Here is a 17,439-nt window from a genome sequence, read left to right on the forward strand (position 1 = left end):
GAGGAAGGGGAATGGGGAAGAGAGATCCCACAGGGGGGAATTGGGGAGAGATCCCACAGGAGGTAGGGGGATGAGGAAGAGAGATCCCACAGGAGGAAGGAGGAATGGGAAGAGAGATCCCACAAGAGGAAGGGGGATGGGGAAGAGAAATCCCACAGGAGGATGGGGGATGGGGGAGAGAGATCCCACAGGAGGAAGGAATGGGGAAGAGAGATCCCACAAGAGGAAGGGGGATGGGGAAGAGATATCCCACAGGAGGAAGGGGGAATGGGGAAGAGAGATCCCACAGGAGGAAGAGGGATGGGGACGAGAGTTCCCACAGGAGTAAGGGGGAATGGGGAAGAAATATCCCACAAGAGGAAGGGGGATGGGGAAGAGAGATCCCACAGGAGGAAGGGGGATGGGGGAGAGAGATCCCACAGGAGGAAGGAATGGGGAAGAGAGATCCCACAAGAGGAAGGGTGATGGGGAAGAATGATCCCACAGGAGGAAGGGGGAATGGGGAAGAGAGATCCCACAGGAGGAAGAGGGATGGCGAAGAGAGATACCACAGGAGGAAGGGGGAATGGGGAAGAGAGATCCCACAAGAGGGAGGGGGATGGGGAAGTGAGATCCCACAGGAGGAAGGGGGATGTGGAAGAGAGATCCCACTGGAGGAAGGGGAATTGGGAAGAGAGGTCCCACAAGAGGAAGGGAGATGGGGAGGAGAGAATCCACAGGAGGAAGGGGGATGAGGAAGAGAGATCCCGCTGGAGGAAGGGGGAATGGGAAAGAGAGATCCCACAAGAGGAACGGGGATGGGGGAGAGAGATCCCACAGGAGGAAGGGGGAATGGGGAAGAGAGATCCCACAAGAGGAAGGGGAATGGGGAATAGCGATCCCACAGGGGGGAATGGGGGAGAGATCCCACAGGAGGAAGGGGGATGAGGAAGAGAGATCCCGCTGGAGTAAGGGGGAATGGGAAAGAGAGATCCCACAAGAGGAAGGGGGATGGGGAAGAGAGATCCCACAGGAGGAGGGGGGATGGGGGAGAGAGATCCATCAGGAGGAAGGGATGGGGAAGAGAGATCCCACAAGACGAAGGGGGATGGGGAAGAGAGATCCCATAGGAGGACGGGGGATGGGGGAGAGAGATACCACAGGATGGGGGGGAATTGGGAAGAGAGATCCCACAGGAGGAAGTGGGAATGGGGATCCCACAGGAGGAAGGGGGATGGGGAAGGGAGATCCCACAGGAGGAAGGGGGAATGGGGAAGAGAGATCCCACAAGAGGAAGGGGGTTGAAGAAGAGAGATCCCACAGGAGGAAGGGGGATGGGGAAGAGAGTTCCCACAAGAGGAAGGGGGATGGGGAAGAGAGATCCCATCAGAGGAAAGGGATGAGGAAGAGAGATCCCACAGGAGGAAGGGGAAATGGGGAAGAGAAATCCCACAAGAAGAAGGGGAATGGGGAAGAGAGATCCCACAAGAGGAAGGGATGGGGTAGAGAGATCCCACAGGAGGAAGGGATGGGGAAGAGAGATCCCACAGGAGGAAGGGGGAATGGTGAAGAGTGATCCCACAAGAGGAAGGAGGATGGGGAAGAGAGATCCCACAGGAGGAACGGGAATGTGGGAGAGAGATCCCACAGGAGTAAGGGATGGGCAAGAGAGATCCCACAGGAGGAAGGGGGAATAGGGAAGAGAGATCCCACAGGAGGAAGGGGGATGAGGAAGATAGATCCCACGGGAGGAAGGGGGATGGGGAAGAGAGATCCCACAGGAAGAAAGGATGGGCAAGAGAGATCCCACAGGAGGAAGGGATGGGTAAGAGAGATCCCACAAGAGGAAGTGGGATGGGGGAGAGGGATCCCACGGGAGGAACGGGGATGGGGGAGAGAGATCCCACATGAGGAAGGGTTATGGAAAAGAGAGATCCCACATGAGGAAGGGTGATGGAGAGGAGCGATTCCACAGGAGGTAAGGGATGGGGAAGAGAGATCCCACAGGAGGTAGGGGGATGGGCAAGGGAGATTCCACAGGAGGAAGGGGGAATGGGGAAGAGAGATCCCACAAGACGAAGCGGATGGGGGAGAGAGATCCCACAGCAGGAAAGGAAAGGGGTAAGGAGATGCGACAGGAGGAAGGGGTGTTGAAGAGGAATTCCACTGGAGGAAGGGATGGGGAAGAGAGATCCCACAGGAGTAAGGGGGATGAGGAAGAGAGATCCCACAGGAGGATGGGGGATGGGGAAGAGAGATCCCACAAGAAGAAGAGTGATGGGGAAGAGAGATCCCACAGGAGGAAGGGGGATGAGGAAGAGAGGTCCCACAGGAGGAAGGAGGATGGGGAAGAGAGATCCCACAGGAGGATGGGGGATGGGGGAGAGAGATCCCACAGGAGGAAGGGATGGGGAAGAAAGATCCCACAGGAGGAAGGGGGAATGGGGAAGAGAGATCCCACAGGAGGAAGGGGGATGGGGGAGAGAGATCCCACAGGAGGAAGGAATGGGAAAGAGAGATCCCACAGGAGGAAGGGGGAATGGGGAAGAGAGATCCCAGAAGAGGAAGGGGGATGGGGAAGAGAGATCCCACCGGAGGAAGGGGGATGAAGAAGAGAGTTCCCACAGGCGGAAGGGGGATGGGGAAGAGAGATCCCACAAGAGGAAGGGGGATGGGGAAGAGAGATCCCACAGGAGGAAGGGTGATGAGGATGAGAGATCCCACAGGAGGAAGGGGGAATAGGGAAGAGAGATCCCACAAGTGGAAGGGGGATGGGGAAGAGAGATCCCACAGGAGGTAGGGGGATGGGCAAGGGAGATCCCACAGGAGGAAGGGGGAATGCAGAAGAGAGATCCCACAGGAGGAAGGGAGAATGGGGAAGAGAGCTCTCACAAGAGGAACGGGGATGGGGTAGAGAGATCCCACTGGATGAAGGGGGATGAGGAAGAGATATCCCACAGGAGGAAGGGGGATGGGGGAGAGGGATCCCACAGGAGGAAGGGGGATGGGGAGAGGGATCCCACAGGAGGAAAGTGATGGAGAATAGAGATCCCACAAGAGGAAGGCGGATGGGTAGAGTGATCCCACAGGAGGAAGGGGGATGGGGGAGAGAGATCCCACATGAGGAAAGGGGATGGAGAAGAGAGATCCCACATGAGGAATGGGGATGGTGAAGAGCGATTCCACAGGAGGAAAGGGATTGGGAAGGGAGATCCCACAGGAGGAAGGGATGGGGAAGAGAGATCCCACAGTAGGAAGGGGGATGGGAAAAAGATTTCCCGCAGGAGGAAGGGGGATGGTGAAGAGACATTTCAGACTTGATAGTGGGGGAGAGATGAAAGGGGGAGGAGTGGCATTACTGGTCAGGGAGAATCTCACAGCTGTGTGTATACGGGACAGCCCGGAGGGCTCGTTTATAGAAGCCGTATGGATGGAAATGAGGAACGGGAAAAGTGTGACCACACGAATAGGGTTGTATTATAGACCGCCCAATAGGCAGAGAGAATTGGGGGAGCAAATCTGTAGAGAGTTAGCACAGAAACAGAAAGTTGTAATCGTAGGGGATTTTAACTTCCCACATATTGACCTGGACTCCCACTCTGTGAAATGGTTAGATGGCGTGGAGTTTGTCAAATGTGTTCAGGAACGTTTTCTAAATCAATATATTGAGGTACTAACGAGAGAGGGTGCAGTACCTGATCTATTACGGAATCAGACAGGTCAGGTGACAGAAGTATGTGTAAGCGAACATTTTGGGTCCAGTGACCATATTGTCATTAGTTTCAAGATAATTATGGATAAGGATAGGACTGGTCCACCAGTTAAGGTTCTGAATTGGAGAAGGGCCAATTTTGTGGAAATGAGAGAGGATCTGGGAAGAGTGGATTGGGATAAGTTGTTTTCTGGCAGTGATGTATTCAGTAAGTGGAGTTACTGAACTGCGCTTACATCCGGAGTTTGCATGTTCCTGCCAGGATTAAAGTCAAAGTTAACAGGGATAGGGAACCTTGTTGTTCAAGGGATATTGGCGATCTGGTTAAGTAGGTGTTTAGCAGGTACAGGCAACAAGGAACAAATGAGATACTTGAAGAGTATAGAGAATGTAAGGGAATACTAAAGAAGGAAATCAGGAAGGCAAAAAGGAGACATGAGGTTGTGTTGGCAGATCATGTGAAGGTAAACCGGAAGGGTTTCTACGAGTATATTAAGAGTAAAAGGACAGTAAAGGACAAAATTGGTCCCCTAGAAGATCAGAGTGGTTGTCTATGTGGTCTATGTGTGGAGCATCACGAGATGGGGAAGATCTTAAACAGTTTTTTTGTGTTAATGCCTACTCAGGAAACTGGCATAGCGGATATGAAATTAAAGGAAACAAACAGTAGTGTCATGGAACGCGGCCAGTGAGTGAGTGGGCCAGTGAAGGAGTGGAAATTTGAGGCTTTGACTCGAGAGATTCTGGCAGTTTTGGCAGTTGGACTGTGCAAATCAAGACAACCATGATTTGAATAGCTCAGACTCAGCAGAAAGCAGCTGATTGACCAAGCAGTTTGAAAAGCTCAAACAAATAAATAGAGGGGTAGCTCAAGCTGAGCCGCCTGTGGAAAGCGGCCAGTGAGTGAGTGGAGATTAGAGGCTTTGACAGGCCTTTACAATGCCTCCTGAGACGGTGATGTGCCTCTCCTGTGAGATGTGGCAGTCTTGGTGGAGCTCCCCTCTCCCACAGAGTCACATGTGCCAGAAGTGCTTGCGGCTGGGCGATCTGGAAGACCGTGTGAGGAATCTGGAGCAGCAGCTGGATGACCTTCGACTCATAAGGGAGAATGAGGCAGACATAGATGAGAGCTACAGGGAGATAGTCACACCTAGGCTGCAAGAAGCAGGTCGTTGGTTGACAGTCCGAGGGGGGAAAGCGAAGGAAAGTAGACAGGAGGTGCAGAGCACCCCTGTAGCCATTCCCCTGAATAATGTTTACCGTGCTGGATGCTGTTGGTGAGGACGACCGACCAGGTGTGAGCCACGGTGGCAGGGCCTCTGTCACTGAGTCTGACCCTGTGATGCAGAAGGGTGGGACGGAGAGGAGGAGAGCTGTCGTCATTGGAGACTCTATAGTCAGGGGAGCAGACAGGAGATTTTGTGGACGTGAGAAGGAAACCCGCAAGGTTTGTTGCCTCCCGGGTGCCAGGGTCCGGGATGTCTCTGACCGGGTGCATGACATCCTGGTACGAGAGGGAAAGCAACCAGAAGTCGTGATACATGTTGGAACCAACGACACAGACAGGAAGAGGGATGAGGTCCTGAAGGGTGAGTTTCGGGAACTAGGCAGAAGGCTGAAGAACAGGCCCTCAAGGGTGGCGTTCTCAGGATTGCTGCCAGTGCTACGTGATCGTGATGGTAAGAATTGGAGGAGATGGCAGTTGAATGCGTGGCTGAGGAGTTGGTGCAAGGGGCAGGGTTTAAGATTTTTGGATCATTGGGATCTCTTCTGGGGAAGGTGGGACCTGTACAGATTGGATGGGTTGCACCTGAACTCGAGGGGGAGCAATATCCTTGCTGGTAGGTTTGCTAGCATGGTTCGGGAGGGTTTAAACTAATTTGTAAGGGGGATGGGACCCAGAGCGATAGAGCAGTGAAAGAAGTGCATGGAGTAAAGCCAGATCTGACACATAGAGAGGCTTTGAGGAAAGAGCAGCAGAATAAAGGTTATAAAGGCAGTAAGGTAGAAGGGCTAAAGTGCGTGTACTTCAATGCAAGAAGCATCAGGAACAAAGGTGATGAACTGAGAGCTTGGATACATACATGGAATTATGATGTAGTGGCCAATACGGAGACTTGGCTGGTACCAGGACAGGAATGGATTCTCAATATTCCTGGATTTCAGTTCTTTCAAAGGGATAGAGAGGGGGGAGAAGGGGAGGAGGGGTGGCATTACTGGTCAGGGATACTATTACAGCTACAGAAATGGTGGGTAATGTAGCAGGATCCTCTTTTGAGTCAGTATGGGTGGAAGTCAGGAACAGGAAGGGAGCAATTACTCTACCGGGGTATTCTATAGGCTCCCTGGTAGCAGCAGAGATACCGAGGAGCAGATTGGGAGGCAGATTTTGGAAAGATGCAGAAATAACAGGGTTGTTATCATGGGTGACTTTAACTTCCCTAATATTGATTGGCACTTGATTAGTTCCAAGGGTTTAAATGGGGCAGAATTTGTTAAGTGTGTCCAGGATGGATTCCTGTTACAGTATGTTGACAGGCCGACGAGGGGGAATGCCATACTAGATCTAGTATTAGGTAAGGAACCGGGTCAATCACAGATCTCTCAGTGGGTGAGCATCTGGGGGACAGTGATCACCACTCCCTGACCTTTAGCATTATCATGAAAAAGGATAGAATCAGAAAGGACAGGAAAATTTTTAATTGGGGAAGGGCAAATTATGCGGCTATAAGGCTAGAACTTGCGGGTGTGAATTGGGATGATGTTTTTGCAGGGAAATGTACTATGGACATGTGGTCGATGTTTAAGGATCTCTTGTAGGATGTTAGGGATTAATTTGTCCCGCTGAGGAAGATAAAGAATGGTAGGGAGAAGGAACCATGGGTGACAAGTGAAGTGGAAAATCTAGTCAGGGGGAAGAAGGCAGCGTACACGAGGTTTAGGAAGCAAGGATCAGATGGGTCTATTGAGGAATATAGGGTAGTAAGAAAGGAGCTTAAGAAGGGGCTGAGAAGAGCAAGAAGGGGGCATGAGAAGGCCTTGGCGAGTAGGGTAAAGGAAAACCCCAAGGCATTCTTCAATTATGTGAAGAACAATAGGATGACAGGAATGATTGTAGGACCGATTAGAGATAAAAGTGGGAAGATGAGCCTGGAGGCTGTGGAAGTGAGTGAGGTCCTCAATGAATACTTCTCTTCAGTATTCACCAATGAGAGGGAACTTGATGATGGCGAGGACAATATGAGTGAGGTTGATGTTCTGGAGCATGTTGATATTAAGGGAGATAGATAGATAGATAGATAGATAGATAGATAGATAGATACTTTATTCATCCCCATGGGGAAATTCAACATTGTTTCCCAATGTCCCGTACACTTGTTGTGGCAAAACTAATTACATACAATACTTAACTCAGTAAAAATATGATATGCATCTAAATCACTCTCTCAAAAAGCATTAATAATAGCTTTTAAAAAGTTCTTAAGTAGTTTACTTAATACATTGAGTCCTAACCCCGGCACTTTAACATATCTTACTCCTGGCGGTTGAATTGTAAAGCCGAATGGCATTGGGGAGTATTGATCTCTTCATCCTGTCTGAGGAGCATTGCATCGATAGCAACCTGTCGCTGAAACTGCTTCTCTGTCTCTGGATGGTGCTATGTAGAGGATGTTCAGGGTTTTCCATAATTGACCGTAGCCTACTCAGCGCCCTTCGCTCAGCTACCGATGTTATACTCTCCAGTACTTTGCCCACGACAGAGCCCGCCTTCCTTACCAGCTTATTAAGACGTGAGGCGTCCCTCTTCTTAATGCTGCCTCCCCAACACGCCACCACAAAGAAGAGGGCGCTCTCCACAACTACCTATAGAACATCTTCAGCATCTCACTACAGGCATTGAATGACGCCAACCTTCTAAGGAAGTACAGTCGACTCTGTGCCTTCCTGCACAAGGCATCTGTGTTGGCAGTCCAGTCTAGCTTCTCGTCTAACTGTACTCCCAGATACTTGTAGGTCTTAACCTGCTCCACACATTCTCCATTAATGATCACTGGCTCCATATGAGGCCTAGATCTCCTAAAGTCCACCACCATCTCCTTGGTCTTGGTGATATTGAGACGCAGGTAGTTTGAGTTGCACCATATCACAAAGTCCTGTATCAGTTTCCTATACTCTTCCTCCTGTCTATTCCTGACACACCCCACTATGGCCGTGTCATCAGCGAACTTCTGCACATGGCAGGACTCCGAGGACATGATAGAGTTGTACAAGATATTAAGAGGAATAGACAGAGTGGACAGCCAGCGCCTCTTCCCCAGAGCACCACTGCTCAGTACAAGAGGACATGGCTTTAAAGTAAGGGGAGGGAAGTTCAAGGGGGATATTAGAGGAAGGTTTTTCACTCAGAGAGTGGTTTCTGCGTGGAATGCACTGCCTGAGTCAGTGTTGGAGGCAGATACACTAGTGAAGTTTAGGAGAATACTAGACAGGCATATGGAGGAATTTAAGGTGGGGGGTTATATGGCAGGCAGGGTTTGAGGGTCGGCACAAAATTGTGGGCCGAAGGGCCTGTAATGTGCTGTACTATTCTATGTTTTATGGAACATATAGAGATCAAAGAGGAGGAGGTGTTTACAGCCTTACAGCAAATAAAGGTAAATAAATCCCCCAGGCCTGACATGATATTTTCTCGGACCTTGAGAGAGACTAGTGTAGAAATTGCAGGGGTCCTGGCCGAAATATTTAAAATGTCCTTCGCCACAAGTGCCGTGCCGGAGGATTGGAGGGTAGCTCATGTTGTTCCGTTGTTTGAAAAAGGCTCCAAAAGTGCACCAGGCAGTTAAGGCCAGTGAGCCTGACATCGGTATTAGGTAAATTATTGGAAGGTGTTCTCAGAGATCGGATATACAAGGATTTGGACATCCAAGGGCTGATTAAAGATAGTCAGCATGGCTTTGTTCATGGCAGATCGTGTTTAATGAATCCTGTAGTGTTTTTCGAGGAAGTTACCAAGAATGCACATGAAGGAAAGGCTGTGGATGTTGTCTACATGAACTTTAGTAAGGCTTTTGACAAGGTCCCACTTGAGAGGTTAGTTCAGAAGGTTCAGACAGTAGGTATCCATGGAGAGGTTGTAGATTGGATTCGAAATTGGCTGTGTGTGAGAAGACAGAGAGTGGTAGTGGATCATTGCTTCTCAGACTGGAGGCCTGTGACTAGTGGTGTGTCTCAGGTATCTGTGCTGGGACCATTGTTGTTTGTTGTCTATATCAATGATCTAGATGATAGTGTGATGAATTGGATCAGCAAGTTTGCTGATGACACTAAGATAGGAGGCGTTGTGGACAGCGAGGAAGGCTTTCAAAGCTTGCAGAGGGATCTGGACCAACTGGCAACATGGGCCAGAAAATGGCAGATGGAATTTAATGCAGACAAGTGTGAGGTGTTGCATTTTGTAAGGACAAATCAAGGTAAGACATACACAGTAAATGGTAGGACACTGAGGAGTGCGCAGGAAGAAAGGGATCTGGGAGTTCGGATACATAATTCCCTGAAAGTGGAGTCACAGGGAGACAGGGTTGTAAAGAAGGCTTTTGGCATCCTGGCATTCATAAATCAAAGTTGAGTATAGGAGTTGGAATGTGATGGTGAGGTTGTATAAGACATTGGTGAGGCCAAATTTGGAGTATTGTGTGCAGTTCTGGTCACTGAACTATAGGACGGATATCAGTAAGACTGAAAGTGTGCAGAAAAGATGTGCGAGGATGTTGCCGGCTCTTCAGGAGTTGAGTTACAAGGAAAGATTGAACAGGTTAGGACTTTATTCCTTGGAGCGCAGAAGAATGAGGGGAGATTTGATAGAATTTTACACAATTACGAGGGGTATAGACAGGGTAGATGCGAATGGGCTCTTTCCACACGGATTAGGAGAGATAAATTACAAAAGGACTTTGCTTCAGGGTGAAAGGGGAAAGGTTTAGGGGGAAGGTCCTCACTCAGAGAGTTGTGAGAGTGTGGAACGAGCTGCCATCTGATGTGGAAAATGCGGACACACTCTTAAGTTTTATGAATAAATCTGATAGATGCATGGATGGGAGAGGTCTGGAGGGCTATGGACTGGGTGCAGGTCAATGGGACTAGCGGAATAAAGTTTTGGCACAGAGCAGAAGGGCCGAATGGCTTGTTTTCTGTGCTGTAGTGTTATATGATTTTACGATTCTATGAATATGGGGAGGTCAGTTCCCACAGGAAGAAGGGGGATGGGTGAGAGAGATCCCACAGGAGGAAGGGGGATGCGGTAGAGAGATCCAACTGGAGGAAGGGGAATGGGGAGGAGAGATCCCACAGGAGGGAGGCTGATGGGGTAGAGATCCTACAGGAGGTCGGGGGATGGGGAAGATAGATCCCACAGCATGAAAGGGGAATGGGAAGGGATACCACTGGAGGGAAGGGAATGGGGAAGAGAGAACCTACAGGAGGAGGGGGAATGGAGAAGAGAGATCCAACAGGAGGGAGGGGGATGGGGAAGTGAGATCCCACAGGATGAAGGGGGTTTGCGAAGAGAGATCCCATAGGCGGATGGGGGATGGGGAAAAGAGATCTGACAGGAGGAAGGGGGGTTGGGAAGGGATACCATAGGAGGAAGTGGGATGGGGAAGAAAGATCCCGCAGGAAGGGGGGTGGGGAAAGGACATTCCACTGGAGGATGAGGAAAGGGTAATAGAGAGCCCACAGGAGGAATGGGGATGGGGACGAGATCCCTATTGGGATAAAAAGTCCCACAGGAGGATTCCAAGGGTAAACGATAATCCTACAAGACGAGAGGATGCAGAAAATTTTTGTACGTGTGTGTCGGGTCTGAACAGAGACCCAGAGGAGATGCGGCCTCGCTCTCTGTGTATCTGGTAGTGAGCAAAGTCACACACTATCAAGGGCAGGCAAACACAATCTCACAATGGTATTTCTTTCATTTTCACTGGGACAGTCGGCAGACGGTCTCTTGTCCCTCACCGGGAAGGGGGTGTGAATCTCTGACCTACCTCCTACAGTCAGTGTTGGTCTGGGTGTCAGTAACAGTGAGAAGGAACATTGTCAATGGACGTGTCACAGGCAGCAGGAAACACGGCTATTCCTGTGATTTACTACCATTAAACCAATGGTCGTTGTTCACTGATCTGATGAAGCCTCCAACATCCCTTCACAAGGAACCACAGAACCCTCCCATCCTTGGGGAATTACTGACCGATCCCCTGGGCATTTGTCACAATTCATCACAATCTGATTTATCACAGTTTAACCCAAATCCCTTTTGCATTGAAATGACATGACACAATAGAACAGTTTCACAGTTCCGAGTGAGAGATAAATCAAGTTACCTCAACTCCTGGCACTTGTGCAGCCCGGGTCCCAGCCGCTGGATTCCTTCACACTGAATGTGGCAGTTCCCCAGGTCGAGGTGTTTTATTGTATCACAGAGTCCGATGGCATGAGACAGGACCGCGCAGTCAATCGGAGTCAGTGTCATTCCACTGAATGAAAGTGTTTTCACAGATCCCAGTGTGGCCTGAGCCAGTCCACGATTCTGAGACTCAAACAGGTAGTGCAATGTGTTCAGGAGCCTCCTTTTACCAGCTTCACTCCCTGTGTTTCCACTCTTGCGTTTAACCTCCTCCTTCACCCAGTCAATCACCCGGCAGGTTGTTTCATTAGGAAATGGACCCAGAAACTCCACCAGGCCCCGAGCTGTTATTGGGTTGGAGAGACCAGCAACAAAACGGAGGAATACCTCAAATTGTCCATCTCTCGTGTTGTGGGCATCAGTGAGGAATTTCAGAATTTCCCCGGGATGTATAGTCAGGAATTGTGCGACTGCAGCTACAAACTCTTGGATGGTGAGGTGTGGGAATGTGTACACCACACTCCAGGCAGAATCCTCTCTCTCCAAAAGCTCCATCAGGAACCCGGACAGGAACTGGGAAGGCTGAAGATTGTACTTGATCAAGTCTCCATCTGTAAACACAATCTTGTTCTCGGACACTCCTCTGAAGGCCATCTGACCAACCCTGAGTAACACATCACGGGGTCTCTCAATCTCACGGCCGTGGTTTTTCAGGATGTTGTAAATATAGTAGGAATATAGCTGGGTGATAGTCTTGGGAACTTGCTGTGGGTCCCTGATACTTTTTGTGAAGAAGGGGCCCAGTGCCAGAGCGAGGATCCAGCAGTAGGAGGGGTTGTAGCTCATGGTGTACAGGATCTCATTCTCCTTCATATAATTGAAAACAGCTTCCGCCACCGTCTGATCTTCAAAATGTCTGATGAAATATTCCTTCCGTTCCTCATGAACAAATCCCAGGATTTCAGCCCGGACACTGATCTCCGCCTTTTCCAATAAATGTAACACAGTGGGGCGGGTGGTCACCAACACTGAACACCCTGGGAGCAGCTTGCCCTGGATTAAACTGTACACAATGTCAGACACTTCACACTTCCACTCGGGATCTGGGCACTGGTGCTTGGGTTCTATATCTCTCCGAATGTCCGCAAAATCGATTTTGTGTTTGAATTCATCTAAACCATCGAATATAAACAGTAATCCCTCTGCGTTCTTCCAGACTTCTCTCAGGATATTCCCAAAGTAAGGACACTGATCCAGAATCAGTTCCTTCAGGTTTATTCGACAGTTAATACTGTTTAAATCTCGGAATTTGAAACTGAAGACAAACTGGAATTGTTGGTATATTTTCCCCATGGCCCAGTCATAAACAATCTTTTGTACCATCGTTGTTTTCCCGATCCCTGGGACTCCGGCCACTGCTGCTGCACTCCCAGATTTGGATTTACTCCGGGAAAAGCTGCTCTGGAATAACTGATCAGTACGGATTTTTTCCAGCTGTCTGCGGAGTTGCTCCTCTCTATAATCCTCATGGTCTCTGCCTCTTGCCAGCAGCTCATGTTCCACCAGTCTCCGATCTCGAACAGTAGAAATGACCGTGAGCTCAGCGTATCGATCAGCCAGCTGGAAAACCTTCACCTTCTCCGTCATCAGGATCGTGTTAACTCTCAGTGTTTCAGTTTGTGCCCGCAGAGTCTCCTTGTGTTTCTGTTGAACATCTTCCATGGGAACAGAGAACATATTCAAAACGTTAAATGGTTCATCTGACAAAGAACTTTATAACGGTATTTCAGCATTCAGTGTTTGAGATTGCATGAATAAATTCAATGCTTCCATGGATATTAGGACAGAAAGTAAAATTCTGTTCACAGATACGGAATTGACAGCATTGGATGTCCCTGAAAATGTCCAATCCTCATGTTCTGGTTCTATAACCATATAACCATATAACAATCACAGCACGGAAACAGGCCATTCCGGCCCTCCTAGTCCGTGCCGAACTCTTAATCTCACCTAGTCCCACCTACCCGCACTCAGCCCATAACCCTCCACTCCTTTCCTGTCCATATACCTATCCAATTTTACCTTAAATGACACAACTGAACTGGCCTCTACTACTTCTACCGGAAGCTCATTCCACACAGCTATCACTCTCTGAGTAAAGAAATACCCCCTCGTGTTTCCCTTAAACTTTTGCCCCTTAACTCTCAAATCATGTCCTCTCGTTTGAATCTCCCCTACTCTCAATGGAAACAGTCTATTCACGTCAACTCTATCTATCCCTCTCAACATTTTAAATACCTCGATCAAATCCCCCCTCAACCTTCTACGCTCCAATGAATAGAGACCTAACTTGTTCAACCTTTCTCTGTAACTTAAGTGCTGAAACCCAGGTAACATCCTAGTAAATCGTCTCTGCACTCTCTCTAATTTATTGATATCTTTCCTATAATTCGGTGACCAGAACTGTACACAATAGTTATTGTGAAGGTGAACATTCCCCTGATTGCACTTTCTGAGGAAGCTTAAACAAGCATCACTCCCCACTAACATCTTAACTACATTCTACAGAGGCGTGGTTGAGAGTGTGCTGACCTTTTGCATCACAACCTGGTACTCCAGCTGCAGTGCTGCCGACATAAAAGCCTTGCAGAGGGTGGTTAGGGGAGCAGAGAAGGTTATTGGGGTATCCCTACCTTTTCCCAAGACCTCTTTCAATGTCGATGCCTCCAGAAGACACGGTACATCATTAAAAAACCCTCACACCCTCTCCATGTACTGTTTGTTCTTCTGCCATCAGGCAAACGTTACAGGAGCATCAAAACTAAAACCACAAGACTACTAAACAGTTTCCTCCCACAGACAGTCAGACTGCGAAATAGCTGCTCCACCTGACTCTGCTTTGGACACTTTTAACTTGCACCGGACACTTATAACTTGATTTAAAGCGACATGTGGCTGTTGTGTTTTATTATTTATTGTTGTGTTTATTATATAGTGTTGCGTTTGTAATGTTATGATTGCACTGCTCCTGGGAAACGCTGTCTCATTCTACCCTGCAGAGCTGATGTACGGTTGGAACGACAATAAAGTTTTTGAATCTTGAATATCCTATTGCAGTCCTGACTGCACCTCCCGTTACAACAACATTTCACTATATTTAAAGCATTGTTTGCCTCATTAACAGAGGATGTTAATGTTGATCTGGTGTGGAACTATGAAGAGCAGGACACTGTGCATTTTGGCCAATCTGCTCACTGGAGAGTCACAGGTGTCCACTGCTCTTGCATCAAAACAGAGGCAGAATACGCGGGAAATACTCAAGTCGGGCAGCGTCTGGGGGAGAATCACAGTGAAGTTGCAGATCGATAACCCATCGGAATGACAGGAATGAAAAGGGGTAGTTTTCAATCGCAGTGATGGAGGATTGGTGGAAAGATGGAATCTGTGTTAATGGAAGAAGCCACAAGCGTCTGTCTCAGTGATGTACATCGTGTCTGTGGGAGAGGGTGGTGAAGTCTTGGCAACTGCTACTCATCAGTCTTGCTGTGGGGGTATGGGGCTCTGTCTAATGAGGCTTCTGTCTGTCAGAGTCGACCATGGATGTCCTGCCCCTGCAAGCCGGCACACTCCGATATGGAGAGGAAGCTTCTGCCGATGTAACAAGCTCCCTCTCTCCATGCATCTGATGTACACAAAGGAACAACATAGACTGACACAGCTTGGCACCAGAGGTGTCGCAGGAGATGCCAGTCTGCGTTGAATACCATTTAACACTGACTCAGGGAATCCAGCTCCAGGCTTTTCCCACTGGGTTTACTCCCAAACTCTTCCCCATGAGGGGTTACAGTTACAAGGCAGTGGAGTTTTGAGATCAGAGTTTTCTTGTTCCTGGGTGAGCTGCCAATCACGGCCGATGAGCCCCATCTGCCCAAAGCGACTGGTTGTCAGGCACCAGTAACCCACCTCTGCCCTTTCTCCTGTGGGAAGAAACGCTTCCACCGGGATTAGTGGCTAAACCGCACGTGAAGGCCAAGAGCTGGACAGAGGCTACTCGCCACTGGGAGCATTTAATAGGTCGTGGCAGCTCATCCGCACTGTCACCCCCCCCCCCCCGGTTATAACAATCTTAAGCAACCAAGGGGCGCTGTATTATTGACAACGAATCGGTAAATTGGTTTATTATTGTGACATGCACCACTGTAAAATGGAAAACTTTTCTGCATGCGATCCAAATAGATCATTACATCACATCGGTGCAATGAGGTTGTACAAGGAAAACTGGAACAGAATAGTTCAGGGAAACAGTGTTTCAGTTGCCGAGAAAATGCAGTGCAGGCAGACGATAAGGTAGAAGGCCAAAGGATCATTGGGAGGTCAGCGTTGAGTTTTTTTGGGACTATGTTCCTAAACTGTAGAATTCAACACCTTAAACTACAGTACTGTGCAGGAGTCTGAGGTGTATATTAGGACTGACACATTTTGTCTTTTATTTTCTAGTTTGCACTTTATCCCGTTGTGATGCGGTTTGAACGGCATCGTCTGGATGAAAGGTGCTTTATAAATAAGTCATCATTATTATTATTCTTTTTCATAGCCTAAACTGGTAAAACTTGAGGTACAGGCATAGCCAAGCACACTCATGTCTGAATTGATAGGAGATTTCAGACTATTCTCGTGGTGTATAGTGTTATGGGTTTTCAAAGATTTACACAAGTATCGCCGTGTGGGCCTAATTTATTAATACTGTTCTGTAAAGCCTTTAGGATGATACCAGTTATTGATATTACGATTGGGATAAATAATACCCTGTTCGTGTTCCATAGTCTTTCATTTTGCCCTTTCAATTCAACATATTTCTGGGGTTTTTTTTACTGATTCATTTCTGTAAGTTATGTGTGGTTGGAATGGCTATATATATTTAAAAAGTTTCTTTTGCTTGTTTATCCTGTAAAATTACATCCGAACGCAGATCATGTATTATCCTATCTGAAATAATGATCGGACGCAGTATGATATGAAGGACTCTAACTCTAAAAGTGGAACAGGCTTGTAATTATTGTAAGTTATCGTGTTTTTCATCAGTTGTAGTTCAAGCAAGCTTTTTGGGAATGTTGTCCACCAGTTGATTGTGCTTGTGCAAGTCATGAGATTCAGTTTAATTACTGCAGGATGTTGGAAAGTGTTGGATTGTTTCTGGTTTCTCTTGTAATTTTCAGCATTTATCGTCCTGAATCTATTGGTCGTTTATTCTGTATTATTGATAACTACATGTGTCAACAACCTTGTCCTGTATTGCTACAATGATTCCTTCTGTTTCTGGGAAGAGGTCTCCAACTCTGAGTCAGGGGCTCGACGCTTCCTTGTCGACATCTAATCGGCTCAGATCGTGTGGATGTCCTCCGTGGGGAGTCAGACTCTTCCATTGGTTAACGTTTTCTACTATTATGATAGTTTCTTCACTTTTATGGGTTATGCTTTCATTTACGTTCAGTGATGTGTACCCTTTATCAGTTTTGCATATGCTTGTATGGAGTGCTGAATCCTGTTTGTGTTATGAAAGTATGTCAATAGAGCTAATTGTGGATTTCAGAAAAGAGTGAGCAATTCCAAATTCCTGGCTGTCAGTATCTCCGAGTATCTAACCTGGACCCAATATATCGATGCAGCTACAAAGAAGGCACAACAGTGGCTATATTTCATCAGGAGTTTCCAGCATCACTCGAATATTTCTACAGGTGTAACTTGCAGAGCATTGTAACTGGCTGCATCACCGTCTGGTTCACGAGGAACGGAGTAAGGCGCACACTCAACGATTCAGGAGCAACTTCTCCTCTACCATGTGGTTTCCGAATGAACATTGAACCCATCGATAATGCCTCACTAATCTCTTTTTAAATTTCTATTTCTACACTAATTTATTTTAATATTTCATATAATCACACAGACATGCACAGCTATATATGTTCAACTTCCAGGCCCTGAAGCCACTTCGCTGCTCAGCCAGATCCACCGTCTGACAGGACACATGTCTCGCATGGATAACTCCAGGTTACCGAAAGCAGTACTCTACGGAGAACTCTCTCAGGGCAAGAGAGATCGTGGTGCCCCGCGCAGGAGGTACAAGGACCAAACTAAGCAGAGGCTCTCTCAGGTAAATATGGAGGTTAACGAGTGGCAGCCGCTGATCCACGGAAAAGCCAGGAATTCTGAGGAACCCAGAAGAGCGACTGCTGAAAAGAAGAGGGGATGCAAGAAGGATCCAACTACCCAAACGCCTGCGTCCCAGCTGTCCCTCTGTCCCAACTGCTCCCGAGTCCACAGATCCAGAATTGGCCCCGACCGTCACCAA

The 17,439-nt window shown here is 48.1% G+C and overlaps 1 protein-coding gene across 1 annotated transcript in view; it reads right to left on the minus strand.

Annotated features, from left to right (window-relative positions):
- LOC140721615 (NACHT, LRR and PYD domains-containing protein 3-like) overlaps nucleotides 1-12,812 on the minus strand; it is a 49,151-nt gene extending 36,339 nt beyond the window's left edge. Inside the window, exon 1 of the mRNA XM_073036427.1 lies at nucleotides 11,068-12,812. Within this exon, the coding sequence (XP_072892528.1) occupies nucleotides 11,068-12,812 (1,745 nt within the window). The remainder of the gene's footprint in view (nucleotides 1-11,067) is intronic.
- Nucleotides 12,813-17,439: the final 4,627 nt, after the last annotated feature.

This window comes from Hemitrygon akajei, unplaced genomic scaffold (genome assembly GCF_048418815.1).
Source record: "Hemitrygon akajei unplaced genomic scaffold, sHemAka1.3 Scf000058, whole genome shotgun sequence".
NCBI lineage: Eukaryota > Metazoa > Chordata > Chondrichthyes > Myliobatiformes > Dasyatidae > Hemitrygon > Hemitrygon akajei.